Here is a 15,218-nt window from a genome sequence, read left to right as displayed (position 1 = left end):
CAGCCTTTCTCGGTGACCCACTTGGCAGTATACACCACCAATGTCCCTAAACTCTAGTATTCTAGAAATTTATGATAATCACAGAAGTGTACAGGTGTAGCACAAGGAGCTTTATAACAATTATTTGTAAAAATAAAAAACAGCAATAATCTGAATTCTAACAATAAGAGAATGGATTCATAAATTATAATGCAACAATAATCATGTCATAAAGATAAGGCATAAAATAAAAAGCAGAATGAGAAGTCTGTCTTTTAATTATTTTAGATTTTAAAATATCCTGTACTTAATATTTAAATAGTATATATAAAAGACCATAATAAAATCCATCGATATTTAATAATCATCTGTGGGTGGTACAATTATGAGTGATTGTTATTTTCTTCTGTATACTTTTGGTTATTTCTACCTGTTTTACAAGAATCCTATGTTATTTTAACACAGAAAACAAATGTGTTTTTTTAAAAAAAGCTAAAAGGGAGAATGAATAATTGTCCACTCTTTACATTTCTCTGCGAAGCAGACAGCTTGAGCAAAAAAAAAGTGGGCGATGCGCTCAGGAGGGAGGCAGTGGCCGAGCCCCTGTTTGGTGGTCAGTTCGACACACGTCCTATCTGAACGCGTTCAGGTTTCTTCTTCAGGGCTCCATCCGCTTCTCCAGGGCCCGTTTATCAGTCTGTGACATGTGCCGTGTGCGGGGGCGTCACCTGCACGTGTCGGAGCTTTAACTGCCGAGCCATCGGACGTACTGAAAAGTTAGCGGAATGAAATAGAGAACAAGAGCATGCAGATCCTCCAAATTAACGAGGATCGGTTCAGACAAGTGTAGGGACACCCTCCGCTCTTTTTTTTCTCAGGAAAGCAACTCCCCCGCGGGCCAGGCGAGGGCAGTGTAAGACATGGTGTGTGAAACTGAGCCGCCCTCCTGGGAGGGTTCACAACCGGAACCCTGCCCAGAGCTAAACCTCACTAGTAGTGAATCAGCTAGACTGGGAGCCTGCTGCTAACTGTGGGAACATCTTCTCTCCTTTTTAAGGTGACGATGTGGAGGACACTTCAGCTGAGGACAAAAGCTATCCATTTTCAAAATCGTGTGTCAAATTCAAGGATATAAAAGAGAGGTCAGTCATGTTCATTCAACAGACGTGTTTCCCTACCTACTCGGTGCCAAACACTCAAATGAAAGCAGAGTAACTTGTCAACAAACCAGTACTTTTATGACTGTATAACATCAAATCCACTGAAATTTCTCTTCTTTTAGCTTTAATAATGTCTTGTATGTCTAATACAAGATAACCAGATTTTTTGCTAAGTTATGTGAATAACATGAATACATTTGTCCAGACTCTGGAATATTTGAGCAAAAAATAGAATTGACATGAATGTGTTGTATGAATCTGCCATCTATGAGATGGGAAATACTGAACCAGTCACCAGTATTCTTGAGCTTTGATTTTCTCATTAAAAAAAACTGGAGTAATGTGGTGTGCTAGACGTGTAGAAAGTGCTTGGTGCATAGTAGGTGCTCAATAAATTATAACTATAGAAATTATTAGGTCTATAATTCTCCTGCCTTTGTGTAGGACAGGAGAGTCACTATTGAGGCCTCCCTACGCCTCACTTTGGGTCCTGTAGACATTCATGTCACATCTGCCTTTAAACGATAGAACATTCTAGACTTGGTTTTTACTCTGCCCACCAACCCTGCCTGCAGGCTCACTCATCTGGGCACATCTTGCTTGTCAGCAGGCTAGCCCAACCCTTAACCAGGGCTTGCCCGCACTGTTGTCGTAGACCGTGAGTTGGTTTCCTCGGTTTTTCCAGTCCACTCTCAAATGGACAGCCATCTATTTATTTTTAATTTTTATTAAGTAGCAAGTAGCCACAAAAGAATATTTGTAAAATATGTGTGAGGTAGAAATAACAATACACAAATATCCATATACGCACCAGTTAGTTACAGAAAAAAAAACATGTTAATTTACCTGTGAAGTCCCCTGTGTACCTGAACTTTATGGTATCCCATCATCTGAGATGACCACTATCCTGGGCTTTGTGTTGTAATACATTCCCAAACTGTATATCTTTCAACGCTGCATGTCTTTTGACTCCAGTGGAATCACTGCCTGTGTTCTGTGTCCCATGTGTTTGTTCAATGTCATGTCTCTGTAATTAATCCACTTCCACCGCTGACTAATTGCTCATTGTATACATAGGTCCAGTGTATTTATCCATTAACAGACACACAGGTTGTTTTCAATTTTCGCTATTACAAATGCTACTGTGATTAATACGCTTGCACATGCCTCCTGATATTTATATGCAAGAGTTTGATTTAAAAAAAAAAAACATGAATTAGCCCTGGCTGGCATAGCTCAGTGGATTGAGCACGGGCTGCAAACCAAAGTGTCGCAGGTTCGATTCCCAGCCAGGGCACATGCCTGGGTTGCAGGCCATGATCCCCAGCAACCACACATTGATGTTTCTCTCTCTGTCTCTCTCTATCTCCCTTCTTTCCCTCTCTAAAAATAAATAAATGAAATCTTAAAAAAAAACATGAAGTAGAACGTTCCTTTGTATAGTCATGTACTGACCTGCCGTGAGACCCGGAGTGAGGGAGAAGCCCCCCCCCGGCACAGCTCGCCTCCCAGTGTCCACAGCCGACCGAGCGTGACCCCCTGCTTCGGTGACCCCCCGGGCTTTTTCCTTTCTGTTCCTCCCACGGGCCATGACCCTTTGACCTCATGCCCTTTGCACATGTATTATCCCTTCTGCTGAGAGGCTCTTCCACCTCTGTTTGGCCAAATCTCACCCACTTGCAGGGCTCAGTTCGACGGCTGCGCCCTCGCGGACGCCGTCCGCGCTGCCACGGTCTAGGTCAGTTTTCTCCGCTGACATTCTCTGTGGGGCGAACGACTCTTTCCTCTTGACTCTCAGCAGGCTCTACTGTGCATTTCCTTGACCTGCAAATAAGGAGCCACGTTTGTTTTGTTTGGAGTGACTGATACATAGTCGAAATTCGGTAACTATTTGCCGAATAAACTATTACGTGTGACTAGGAAGTGCAAGGGCAGTTGTACACGTGCGTTGTACACTCATGATTGCCAGTACATCTCCTCCGTTCAGAGGTATTTTTAGGATTTTTGTAACATAAACAATTTTATGATAATGCTAACTCCTGAACTGTTTTAAATGTTCTCAAGTCAGGCCCAAGCGTTGGCTCGGTCCCACCCCCCTTGGCCTGTTCACTGTAGAAGTTCAGGGTCCCAAAGACCAGGCTGACCCAGGTCAGAGGAGACTCCGCCCACACTCCCACTCCCTGGCTTCCGCCACGAGAAACTGAGTCAATTCTAGGACTTGGTTAAGAGGAGGGCATAGTGAATGACCTGTGTCTTTCTCTGTAAAATAGGGAATTATCCGATGCTCTTCCGAAAGGCAGGCAAACTCTCAGAGGGTAAATTGACCTAAAATAAAAGTGATTCATGTGTCCTAAATAAATAAAAGGCGACTGCAAATCTCTTGCTCATATGGTGCTTTGAAAATAAAAATGGTAGCAGTGATTTACGTGACTTACCAAAGGAAAATTATACATTAACAAAACTTTTTATGTCAACACTGAACTCTTGCAGTTTTTAGTAAGGAAACTTTGATTTGATATTGAAATAAATTAACTGAATGCTTTCTAAAAACTTTGACCCTCACCCCTGCAGAGCTATCCCCTCCAAGGGGGAAAACATATGGTATCTGGAGAAGTATCCTGATAAGCTGAAGACAATGCTTCAGAAACTCTTTGTCTTCGCTTTCACCTGGGCGTTTGGGGGAACTTTAAGGCGTGAAGATGAGCATGAAAGTGACGTGCTGCTGTATTCCAGTTTCAAACCTACTCCTCTCACGAGAGTGACCTACGATTTTGATGACCTTGTACATGAACTGTTTGAAAGCAACTCATTAGTAGGTAAGTTCTGGGAAGGAGACGTCATAATTATGCTTACTTTAGAACATACATTTGACACTCTTTTTTTGTGTGAATTTTTTCTATTGTCGTTCAAGTACAGTTGTCTCCATGCCCCGCCCCCCTACCGACTCTCCCCTGCCCCACCCTCAACCCCACCTCCCTTTGGCTTTGTCCACGGGTTCTTTATACCTGTTCCTTGATGACCCTTCGCCTCCTTTCCCCGGCCATCCCCTTCCTCCCTCCCCTCTGGTTACATAAGCCAGGTGGGGAAAGACACACACCCTATGATCTCACCTGTAAGTGGAATCTGATGAACAAAACAAACAAGCAAGCAAAGTAGAACCAGAGACACTGAAATCAAGAACAAACTGACAGTAAACTTGAAACTCCTTATGAGTGGCTTATATTGATTACGCCCGTCTTTTAAAATGGGAACATTAAAGGAAAGAGGGTTAATAAACACACTCCAGCACCCTTTCTCCAATGGAGGAGGCGAGAGAACCTGAGCTTCCCGGTTGGTTCTCGTTGCCACCGGAAGCTGTAACTCAAGGGGAAGGCAGAGCTAAGGGGAAGCCAGCAGACTGGGAGCTCAGCCCGCGAGCCCAGCCACTGTATCACTGGGCCTGTGTCACACGGACCATCGTGTAGCAGGAATTTCCATGGATGATTACAGTTTCTGACTTCTTTTTCTCTTCTAAATTATTTTGAAAGCCTTAGATTTCTCTAGTGTTTATATTTTTTTGAAACAGTTCTGATAAGTAGCGTCCACCCTAATACTTAGGAAGAGTCCACTTTCCCAGTTAGCTGTTACCGATTCAAGGGCCTTTGAAGATGTGTGGAGTGTGGATGTTTTTGTCAAATCAGGATGGGAGCTAAACATATGGCCACAAGTACAAACCCTACTGGGTTGTCTGCATAACTCTTAGAATGTCATTTGGGGCTATTTGTAAAAGTCCCATTGACAACATCTGTATTGCAAAGGTTTTATTTCCTATGGAAATGAACTTTCAATGTCAAAGATAACCTTTGGCACTTGTATAATACAAGGACTGTTCTGCACCCACAAAAAGGAAGGAAGTCCCGCTCCAGTGACAACAGGGTGGACTTGAAGGACACCGTGCTGCGTGACATAAGACAGACTTTAAATGAGGAATCCTGCAAAGCCCGGAGCCGAGGGGGCGGGGGGAGGAGGAGGCGCTGGTTGCACAGCTGTGAGATGCTGTGAAGAAGTCCTGAGGATTTACTGAGCCTCAGGGAGGCTCTAAGGAATAACATTTCATCGTAGATTTGAGAGTTGCTAAGAGAGTCGATCTTAAATTGTTCTCACAGACAAAAAAAGGCCGTTTTGGGAGGTGATGGAGATGTTAACTGACCTCTTTGTGGTGATCATTTCACAATCCGTGGCCGTAGCAGATTGTCACATTTTACACTTTGAACGTATGCAGTATGTGTCGTTTGTATCTCAGTAAAGTTGGAAAAGTCAAATTTTAAGTCAATAATGCCGAGTGCTAGTATGCAGCCATAGTAACAGGAACATTCCTATATTTCTAATTTTAAGATAAAAAGATTGAGCACGGGCTGCGAACCAAAGTGTCACAGGTTCGATTCCCAGTCAGGGCACATGCCTAGGTTGCAGGCCACGGCCCCCAGCAACCGCACATTGATGTTTCTCTCTCCCTCTTTCTCCCTCCCTTCCCTCTAAAAAAATAAATAAATAAAATCTTTAAAAAAAAGATAAAAAGATACAGCCACTCTAGAAAGCAGCATGGCAGTTCCTTAAAATGTCAAATATCCACTTACCATCTGACCCAACATTTTACCTCTAGATAGTTATTCTAGAGAAACAAAAACTTGCATTCACACTAAAACGTACACATAAATACTTATGGCACAATTATTCATAGTTGAAAAAAATTGGTGACAACTCAAATGTCCTTTAATGGGCGAATGGATAAACAAATTATGATACAGCTACACAATGGAATACTACTCAGCAACAAAAAGAAATGAACTGTTGATGAGTAATTAACTATGGAGAACAATATGGATCTCGAATGCATTATGCTAGGTGAGAGAACTCAGTTTCAAAGAGCTAGATACTGTGTGACTCAATTCACATGTCATTCTGGAAAAAGCAGAATTTGCAGACAGAACATACGAGGGGTGGCCAGGGGTCAGGTTGGTTAGGATAGTCTAAACACAAAAGGAGCAGCAGAGGGAACTCTTTAAGGTTCTAGAATTGTCCTGCATCCCATTTAGCATGGCAGTTACAAAAACACATGCGTGTGGTAAAAAAAAAAAACCTCATAGAACTGTGTACCCCCCCAAAGGTGAATTTTACTGTATGTAAACATTTCATAAATGATTCAGAGGAATGTGTCAACTATTAACACCTTCCTTTGTATGGTGAAAATATGACTAAATTCTTTTGCTTTATTTTGTGTTTTCCAGAATCTATTAAGAAAATTCACCACTTTTAAATAGTAAAGTAAATATAATTTGCAAATAAGTATCAGAGTTCTCTCATGTAGTGGCGTGACCCCAACCATGTGCATGTCACTGGCTTTCGATAACGTCCCACACAGGGTAATAAGCGGGACTTCTGGGTAAGATTTCTAAGGATACCAGGTCATGATTCACCTTGCATTCTGGATACAGAAAAAAAGGCAAAAAGTTAATAAAACGTTGTCTTTATACGACTAAAGGCTAGAAGAAAATGCAGGTTCATTTTATATATTCGGATCTACCCTTGGTGAATTTTTATTATTTCTGGTTCAACAGTCAAATCTTTCAAAGAGAGATCGTATCGTTCGTGAAACATTTCATAAATGAACCTCACTCTTACTTGGATTTCTCGGCATTTTCCTATTCGTTCTTTCCGAATACAGACATTAAGCTGCCACCTGAAAAACACTCGGTCTTTGGGTACTTCGTGGACCTGCAGCAAGGCGAATTCATACCGTGGTCAGAGCTGCTTCCCAGCGTTCAGACGCTGATTCAGAGAGGTAAGGGCGGTCGCAGGAATCACACTCACATTCCTCCAGGACACGGGGGACACTCTCCCTGTGAGAGTAGCTCGTCAGCAACTGTGGGGCCGATGTATCCCAAGTCTGCGCAGGAGCCAGCCAGTGCGGGTCTACAGGGCGGGCAAGGGTAGGTTACAGTTGTTCGTGTGGAAAATGAGACAATAATTAATACATACTACAAGATTAACTCTGTTTTGTGTCCTCACAACTGTAAACCTACTCTCGCCTTACCCTGCATGTTCACAAAACATGCTTTAAACAAACAAAAAAAGCTTTCAATATTGCTTTCCGAGAAAGTTGGAATGTAGTTGAATCACTTATACATTGTAATACTATAGTTGATTGAAAATCTTACTAATGGAAACATTTATTACTTTGTTTAGCGGTGATTATTGAAAAGAGAAAAGGGAGACAGCCTCTTCTAAAAATAGGAAAAACTATAATTGATTGTAAAAGAAACTTGAAGTTAGAACAGAATAGTCATAGTTCGACAAATATCCATACATGCCATAATGTTTTTATTCTCAATCTTCTACAAAAAAGTATAAAAAAAGATATGGAAAATTGTGGTACTTTGAGAGCTTGGTTGAAATTTAAGGCAGGAACTTAATGATCAAGCTTCATGTAGATTTCTTTCCAATATAAGTAATTCCGTGTGCGAGTTGAATTAAATTGCACTGAGGTTAGGTTTCACTCATCAAATAATTTCAAAGTTTGGTTATAATTTTGACAGAAAACAACCAGAGCTATTGGAATCATAAAGCCTATAAAAGTTCTACCTCTAAGTTAATTTCAGTTGGAAATGTCAAGGTTCTATTATACAATATTTATTGTAGTAATATATTAGTGGGTGATCATATTTATGGAAAACCTGTGAATCGTTTATCATATGTTAGTGCTCACAGTCAGCCATTTTTATCCTTAGCTGTTACCACTCCATAGAAAACAGGTAACTGACTGTCACAGGTTCAATTCCCAGTCAGGATACATGTCTGGGTTGCAGGCCATGACCCCCAGCAACCACACAATTGATGTTTCTCTCTCTCTCTATCTCCCTCCCTTCCCTCTCTAAAAATAAATAAATAAAATCTTCAAAAAAAAAAGAAAACAAGTAATTGAATACCAGTGCATATGATTCACTACCTTAGTTCATCAGCCCCACGGGAAGCCATTGGTATTGTCTACCCAGTATGGGAACGAGGTGGCTAGGACATAGGGATGAGAAAGAAACTGACTATATTCATGGCATACCCTGATGGACCTTTGAACTTTGTCCCATGTAAATGTATTAGCTATTCAATCTTTAATTTAAAAAGGGATGAATACAAGATGAGGAAGGAGGCCATGTTGTATTCAGCCCTTTTGGGAGCTGTGGCTGTGTCGTGGAGGAGAGAATTGGGGTGGCAGTAAGAAGCTGGGGCATCAAGGAAGATTCATTCTAGTTTTGGGGGGTGTGTGTGTTCCTGTAAAATTGCCTCTATTCACCTGGTTTTTATTAACAAAAGTCAATTTCACGTGTTTCAACCAATGAGAGGCCTGGAGATACAAGCACATATGCATTTGTACGATGGAAAGTTCCAGTACAAAGAAAGGCAGATAATGGTGGCGGGGAAGGACTATCAAACAAGTGAAGTTCTTTGAAAAAGGATTGCAGGCGCCTTTGGCTGGAGAACCACTTTCTTCCTCTTTACTGGAGGGAAGGAGGAGGAGATGCCTGCATTGCACGCGGCCGATCAGTAGGCGTGGTGGCCGGAAGGTCAGGGGGCTGGCCTGTGGTGGACCCAGGAACACATGGTGAGTGCCCAGCTCAGAGAGTGAACGCAGGGGACGGCGTCTGAGCTCAGCAGAGCTCCTCGGGCACTTGCAGCGACTTCAGTTTATTTGTGTATGTTTACATAGTTTCATAATGTACCCACCTGTCCATGAAGGAGTCAGCACCTACCGAAGAGATGCGGTTGACACTTCTTTGTAGCTTGTTTGCACCTTTTTCACAACTTTGACATAGGGACGTCGATGCTGGCTGGCCCTCAGGAGTCCGGGGAGAACCTCTACAAGGTGACGGAATGTGGAGAGAGCATCAACTTCATCGCCACCAGGGACACGAGATGCCTCTGCTTTCTCATGAGCCTGCTTCTCAAGAACTCCTGCCCTGTGCTCCTCACAGGTACGCACGGTGTTTAGGGAAGGGAGATTTCAGAGTTAGGGAGAGTCCGGGGAATCACTGCCTAACCATTTTATTTTATAAGTCTGGGGGAAAAAAAAACCTCCTTGAAAAGCTTCGTATATTCCTACCAACAGGGCGTGAGCACCCATTTCCCCGCAAGTCCGCCTGTGCGAGAGACACCAGCTGTCTCTTCCATCTTTTCCTGACTCCACGGCGACCCCCAGTGGAGCCTGGGGCCGATGCGTGCACGGCCTCCCTTACCTGTGGGCCGCGGTCCTCAGGGGGCCGCCGAGAGTAGCAGCATTGACTGGTTCGCTTACACCGGCACGCATAACTGCATGCAAGGAAAACATACGAATAAATTGCCTCATTTCAAAAAAAATTTACGTAATCCCTCAAGCCAATGTTAAAGCTTTCCAAAGGAATAACTCAATACAGCGTCGACTGTCCCTTAACCTGCCTCTCAGCCCACCCCGTCGCCTCTCCCAGCCCAATGCCCGGCCGCCTGTCCCCGCGGGCCTGTCCTCAGAGCCAGCATGCAGGCCGGCGAGGCGGGGATGCCCGGGGAGCCCGCACTCGGCCCCCAGTCTGACTCGGGACGTCCTCCGACTTCATGCTCGGTGACCGATAAAGTCATGACTCCCTGTTCTGCAGCGACAAGGACTCTATTCCGCCCCCGCCCCCGGCCCCGGCCCCTACCCCAGACTGTGTGGGTACAAACTTTCAGGGAAATTAATTGCAAGCAGTAGATCTGCTGTGCTGCAAGCCAGACTCTTTGCGATAGGCCTGAATGAACCCTATATGAAAGTAATGGTTAACCCCTAATACAGTCTTCTGTGAGAGATGCAAGTTGTGCAAATACTTTGAGAGGTGTTTCTATCAACTGCTTGGCTTACCCACTCTTAACCACGACTTTTTAAAAACGGAAGAGCAAAACCAGACTCTTCACTCAATTTTCACGTGGCAGACAATGTTGTCGGTGCATCTGAATCTGTTAGTATTCGCTCTTTTTCTTGCACGTAAATCTGACATATTGTATCCCCCCACCCCGCCCACTCCCCCGTAAGGAGACTTCGGAGTTGGGAAGACGGCCACCGTCCACCAGATGCTCGAGAAGCTCGAGGGCCCAGGAGGGCTGGACGTCAAGTACAGCTCGCTCCTAGGAGAAGTCCTCTTGTACAACGAGATCAAAAAGTCCAGGTGGCGTACGACTCCGAGTCTGATTTGTCCGGTGGAAAAAAAAATAGTCCGTGTTCGTATCTAAGTGGGCCTTGTTTTAAAAAGCAAACCTGTCGTGTAAAAACACAGAAATATGCAAAAGAGGAGTTAAAAAATCTTCCCTTTTCCAAAGTATTAACAACTAGATTAATTTTTTTAATTGAGAAATTCTTATATTTATTTTAAATATAACTAAATTTAATTTTTGATTTATTTATTTATTTTTTTTACCTAACAAAGTGCAGATATAAACTATTTTCCTTCCTGGGAAAACGCAGGCGAACATACAAATAGAGTGTTCCACGTAATTGGTTTTGCTGCACTGAAAGCATATTTCCTTCTTATGGAAGGCACGGCTGTGCAGAGAACAGCGTCTCTGTCACTGGGTGCGTCTCTTCCCGAGGGAAGAGAAGAACACAGGGTAGTCTGGGCCGTGCAGACGGAAAGTGCTGACTTTGGAAGGGAATTCTGCTGGTTCTGCGGAAACAGCAGAGAAGCCAGCTGCCCTCTGAACCCAGTAAGAGGCGGACCGTGGAGAGACCGTATCAGCCCTTCCTCTGCTCGCCGGACGCCGTGGCCTGGCCACCTACGCCCCACGTTTGCCGAGGTCCACGGCCCACCTTCCCTCGTGGGGTTTGCTCCCTCCCCAGAGCCCGTCCGCAGGCCTTCGGCACCCCCGCTCAGTGTCCCCCGGGCCCCAACGCCGGCCCCTCCTCTCCCACCAGCTGCTGTGGCCTGGAATCCTCCTACCCTTAAATAAGGCCTTAAACTGCAGAGAAATCGTTTTCGAAGCATTTCACGCAGTAAGAATCATTCCATAGCTAAATTGTTGTCATCATAAACGACAGAGTCTGGGAAAAGTAAAATTTTGCTGTGTGTTCAGTATTTAAACTGCAGTGGACTTTAACAGTACAGAAAGGTAACCTAAGCGGGGGGAGCACCTGGAGACAAAACCAAAATAAAGGTGAGCGGCTGCCGTTGGCTGAGCCGTGAGGCCAGATGCCCCGTAGCCTGGCATCCTAGGAGCCTGCCCCGTTTGGGTTTTAGAGGACGCGCACGTGTTGTTAAAGGTGGCGGTCGGTTCCAATAGTGATGCTAATTGTATCTGTAAAAGATGTGAAGAGGAAAAATAAATTTGTTTCTTTGTAGGACATAGAGGTAAAACCACCCACCCACTGATACTTTCATTTTATTGTGTTCCTATGGCCACTCAGGTAAATGAGCTAATTCTGAATTCTGAAACTGTCTTATCCCAACAGCCTGAGGCAGAATATCAGCATTTTGCTTTCTGAAACTCACAAGACAGCAACTGGAAATCTAGGTATGTGTTACAATAGTTTGAAAAGCTTCCTTTTTCCGTGGCATGCAAGTCATTACATACTGTCAGGAATCTCAGCAGGAAAACCTGAGTCGATAGTTTGAAATAAAATGTCCTGAGAAATATCCACCTCCCCCTCCAACTGGTCTGCCCTGCTCAAAAGCTGGGACGGTTCCCACAGCGGAGGGTCCTATCTGCTTACCGGGAGGGGCTGGGGGCTCTTGGGTACCAGTGGGACCCCAGACCAAGGCTAGAAGTATCCGAAGGCAATCTCTGTCTATTCCAGTCTGTGGTGCCTACAGAGATAACGCAGTAGGGAAGTTACGGTTCCGTAGTTGTCGAATCAGACTCTGCAACAGACACACGTGGAGCTTCAAGAACCCCATCCTTGAATTTCCAGGGATGGCCGGACGGAGGGAGAGGAGCCTGGCCAGGAGGCTCCCGCCGGAAGGGTCTTCTGGGTTGCTTGTTCCTTCTCCTCTCGCTCTAGCGCCATCCTAAATAACCTCCTGGATGACCCTCGCTCAGGGGGGCGTGTCCTCATTCCAGTGATACTTTGTGGGTGCCCCGAATGCGGCTTTCAGATTTTTCACATGCAATTTCATCCGAAAAATAGTGTATTGCGAGTCTAACCACTTTAAAGCAGTAGAAGTTACATGTGTCTATTGTGCGTAAATGAACAGAGGGTTCTCCGAGCTTTTATACTGTTGCCTGGGCTACGACTGCAGAGACACTGGTTCCCACGCAAAAGGAAGGAACATTTGAAAACATTTCAAAGTCGATACTCCTTCTCTCAATGATTTGTTCGCAGAGTAATTTCTTTAAAATGACAACAGTATAGTAAAATTATATCATTTCCATACTTCTTCATACTTAGAATAAAGCAAAAATATTTTTGAAAGTCTTTCTAAATGTGTTTTTCTTCCCGTATTTGACATTTATAGATAAGATTACTAAAACGCCGGAAAAATTGGATGAGACTCCATTTAAAAGTGGTGATGGCAACAAGGGAGTTACGGTCTCCACCATAAATTTCAACACCAAAATGACAGCTGCCAGAACCCAGGAGATGATTCTTAAGAAGCTGAGAAGAAGAACCAAAGACGCCCTGGGAGTCCCGAGAAGCAGCCGGGTAAAGCCCTTCCCGGGCCGGTCAATGAGGCCGCCTGCACTGAACTGACACCGTGGCTTAGTTAATTAACATGGATTAATTAATTAGAATTAATTAATACTAATAAACAGAAAAACACCAGGGTAACCTATACTCCTGAATGTTTAGATGCACTTTACATGGAAATTTTGGTTTTCAAATCAGTATAACTCATTTTTCAACACGGTGAATCACACCGATTCAGTACTACTAAGGCCAAAAGAAGCTACTGGAATCTGAATCGAACGTAAGCAGAAAACTGATGAGAAAACTGGAAAATGAGTTCGCTGCCCGTGGTATAGTCAATGTGGACGTGACCACGTCTTCTTCTCGCAAGCGTGGCCTGAGAACCTAGGAAGGAGAGAAGTCTGTGGAGTCCACGGCCCTGGGAAAGGCCCCAGGGGAGCAGCAGCCCCTTCCTGGGAAGGGTGCCGTGTGCTCCCTGTCCTTGCGCCGTCGGCCAGGCACCCTCCCACCTGTCCGACGGTCAAGCCGAACCCTCTGTCCCGATGAAATTCAGGGTCAGCGGTGCCTGTGCAGGAACATAAAATGAGCTCAGAGGCACCGATGAGACGGTTGCGTGGGGCCCTGAGCGCCGTCTGAGTTTGACCCCCATGGTGGTCCGTTTCAGGAGCTTTGAAGGGTTTGCCTCAGGTTTCCTCAGTTTTAACGGAAGGTTTGGATGAGGTTGGTGGGTCTCTGACTAACTGGGGACATTTTAGGAACTTCTAAAAGAGTAGCAGTTGCTCAACCAACTCACACAAGTGAAAAAACGCCGGAGATGGACACTGTGGTCGAACCAGTCTGTCCATCATCAGTCTGTGGTACAAAATGGGAAACTAAACTGGGTGTCTAAGAATGGCGTTGGCAGTTACAGATTAGGTCCTTAGGTGATTCAAAGTAAATTGCTGTTTGCATTTTTTTAAGTTTTTACTTGTTCTACAAAAACACATACAGTCTAAGGGGGCTAACGTACACAGAGATTATACCGGTACTCGGCACACTCGGGTGCCTAATGTTTTCAAAAGTGGAAAGTGACGCAGGTTTGAAAGTCGGAGCCGTGTCTGAAGCTCCTGCTGGCTGCCCCCTACGACAGTGTCTGCAGCCGAACCGTGAAAGCCTAGCTCCCCAGGACACGTCTCACTCCCGAGCCAGGTCCGAGCGAAAGAAACACCCCGCACCTAAGGCAGGGCCTTGCCAGCAGCAGCCACTCAGGAAGTGAACGCTGAGTGGATACTAACCACACTTGTTCCTTCGTAACGAGCACGACGAGATTGCTTCATCCAGCACCGAATATTCTGTTAGCGCTGCCGGTCTGTCTGTAGAGGATGAGGAGAGTGTCTGGGGTTGCGAAACCTTCTTTTCTACAATCGTATCCGAACAGAATCTGGTCTGCTGCTTTTTAAAAGAAAAAGGATGTCGTTGCATACAATTTTGTTTTTGTGCCATAGCAGGATTCATATTCCTAATTCGTAATTGGAGGAAAGGCAGCGCTGGTGAGCAGTCTCTAAAACCCCTTGTCTCCCCGAAGGTGGTGGTGTTCGTCGACGACCTGAACATGCCCGAGACAGACGCGTGCGGCGCACAGCCGCCCCTGGAGCTGCTCAGACAGTTACTAGACCTGGGGGGCTTTTACGACACTAAGAAAGTTGCCTGGAAGGTAAAGCTCACGTTTAATATCACTGCTTAACAAGAAACTAAACATTTGTAACAACGTTGAGTGGATTAAGTGAGACATTTAGAAAACCTGGTGAAATGGACGTGTAGAGGAAAAAAAATTATCTATGCCAAATACATCTTTGCGGTTGAGCACAGGTCCCTGGGTTCATAGGAATTCTACTGTTCGTAGGATTGAATCTTAGTGAAAATTGCAAGTGTGTCCTATAGGTTTGGTTCCCAATGCAAATAGCAGTGAATCAAACTGCTCAGAGCATCCACAGTCAGTGCCTCTGGGAAAAGCTGAGCCCTACGTAGGACTGCTCGCATCTTTCTACTTTCAAGAACAGAGGTCAAGGATTTTTAGAAGTATTGCGAAGTCGGAAAGAAAAACCCCAAGGAGGGATTTCTGTGCAGTTATTTTTGTTGCACTGGCCCGAGTCAGAATGGCTTAAACGTTATGTGCTTTTCTGTCTTTGGATACATGAGCCCTGTGGCCCCGAACGGACTTTATCGCTGAACCCTCCTGGGCCTGGGTCCCCCTCCTGTGAAACTGTGTGGCTGCGCCACCACGCAGTCCCACGTCTCAGGCCGACCTGGGCCCGGGAGCCCGGAGGACGCGCGCTGGCCGGTGAGCGGCGGCAGCCCGGACCCCGTCAGCCTGTGACCCGGGCGTTGACCTGGGTGTGGACCCGAGCCCCAGGAACCGAGGTGCCGCCCATGCAGGGGGC

At 45.1% G+C, this 15,218-nt stretch overlaps 1 protein-coding gene across 1 annotated transcript in view; it reads left to right on the top strand.

Annotated features, from left to right (window-relative positions):
* Window positions 1-15,218, top strand: part of DNAH14 (dynein axonemal heavy chain 14) — a 174,992-nt gene that overhangs the window by 91,313 nt on the left and 68,461 nt on the right. Inside the window, exons 40-47 of the mRNA XM_045859402.1 lie at window positions 1,037-1,125; window positions 3,727-3,955; window positions 6,844-6,960; window positions 8,987-9,145; window positions 10,213-10,348; window positions 11,623-11,684; window positions 12,626-12,813; window positions 14,363-14,491. Of these exons, the coding sequence (XP_045715358.1) occupies window positions 1,037-1,125; window positions 3,727-3,955; window positions 6,844-6,960; window positions 8,987-9,145; window positions 10,213-10,348; window positions 11,623-11,684; window positions 12,626-12,813; window positions 14,363-14,491 (1,109 nt within the window). The remainder of the gene's footprint in view (window positions 1-1,036; window positions 1,126-3,726; window positions 3,956-6,843; window positions 6,961-8,986; window positions 9,146-10,212; window positions 10,349-11,622; window positions 11,685-12,625; window positions 12,814-14,362; window positions 14,492-15,218) is intronic.

This window comes from Phyllostomus hastatus, unplaced genomic scaffold (genome assembly GCF_019186645.2).
Source record: "Phyllostomus hastatus isolate PE091 unplaced genomic scaffold, TTU_PhHast_1.1 phas_contig_148, whole genome shotgun sequence".
Taxonomy (NCBI): domain Eukaryota; kingdom Metazoa; phylum Chordata; class Mammalia; order Chiroptera; family Phyllostomidae; genus Phyllostomus; species Phyllostomus hastatus.
This window is presented reverse-complemented; position numbering and strand designations above follow the sequence as displayed.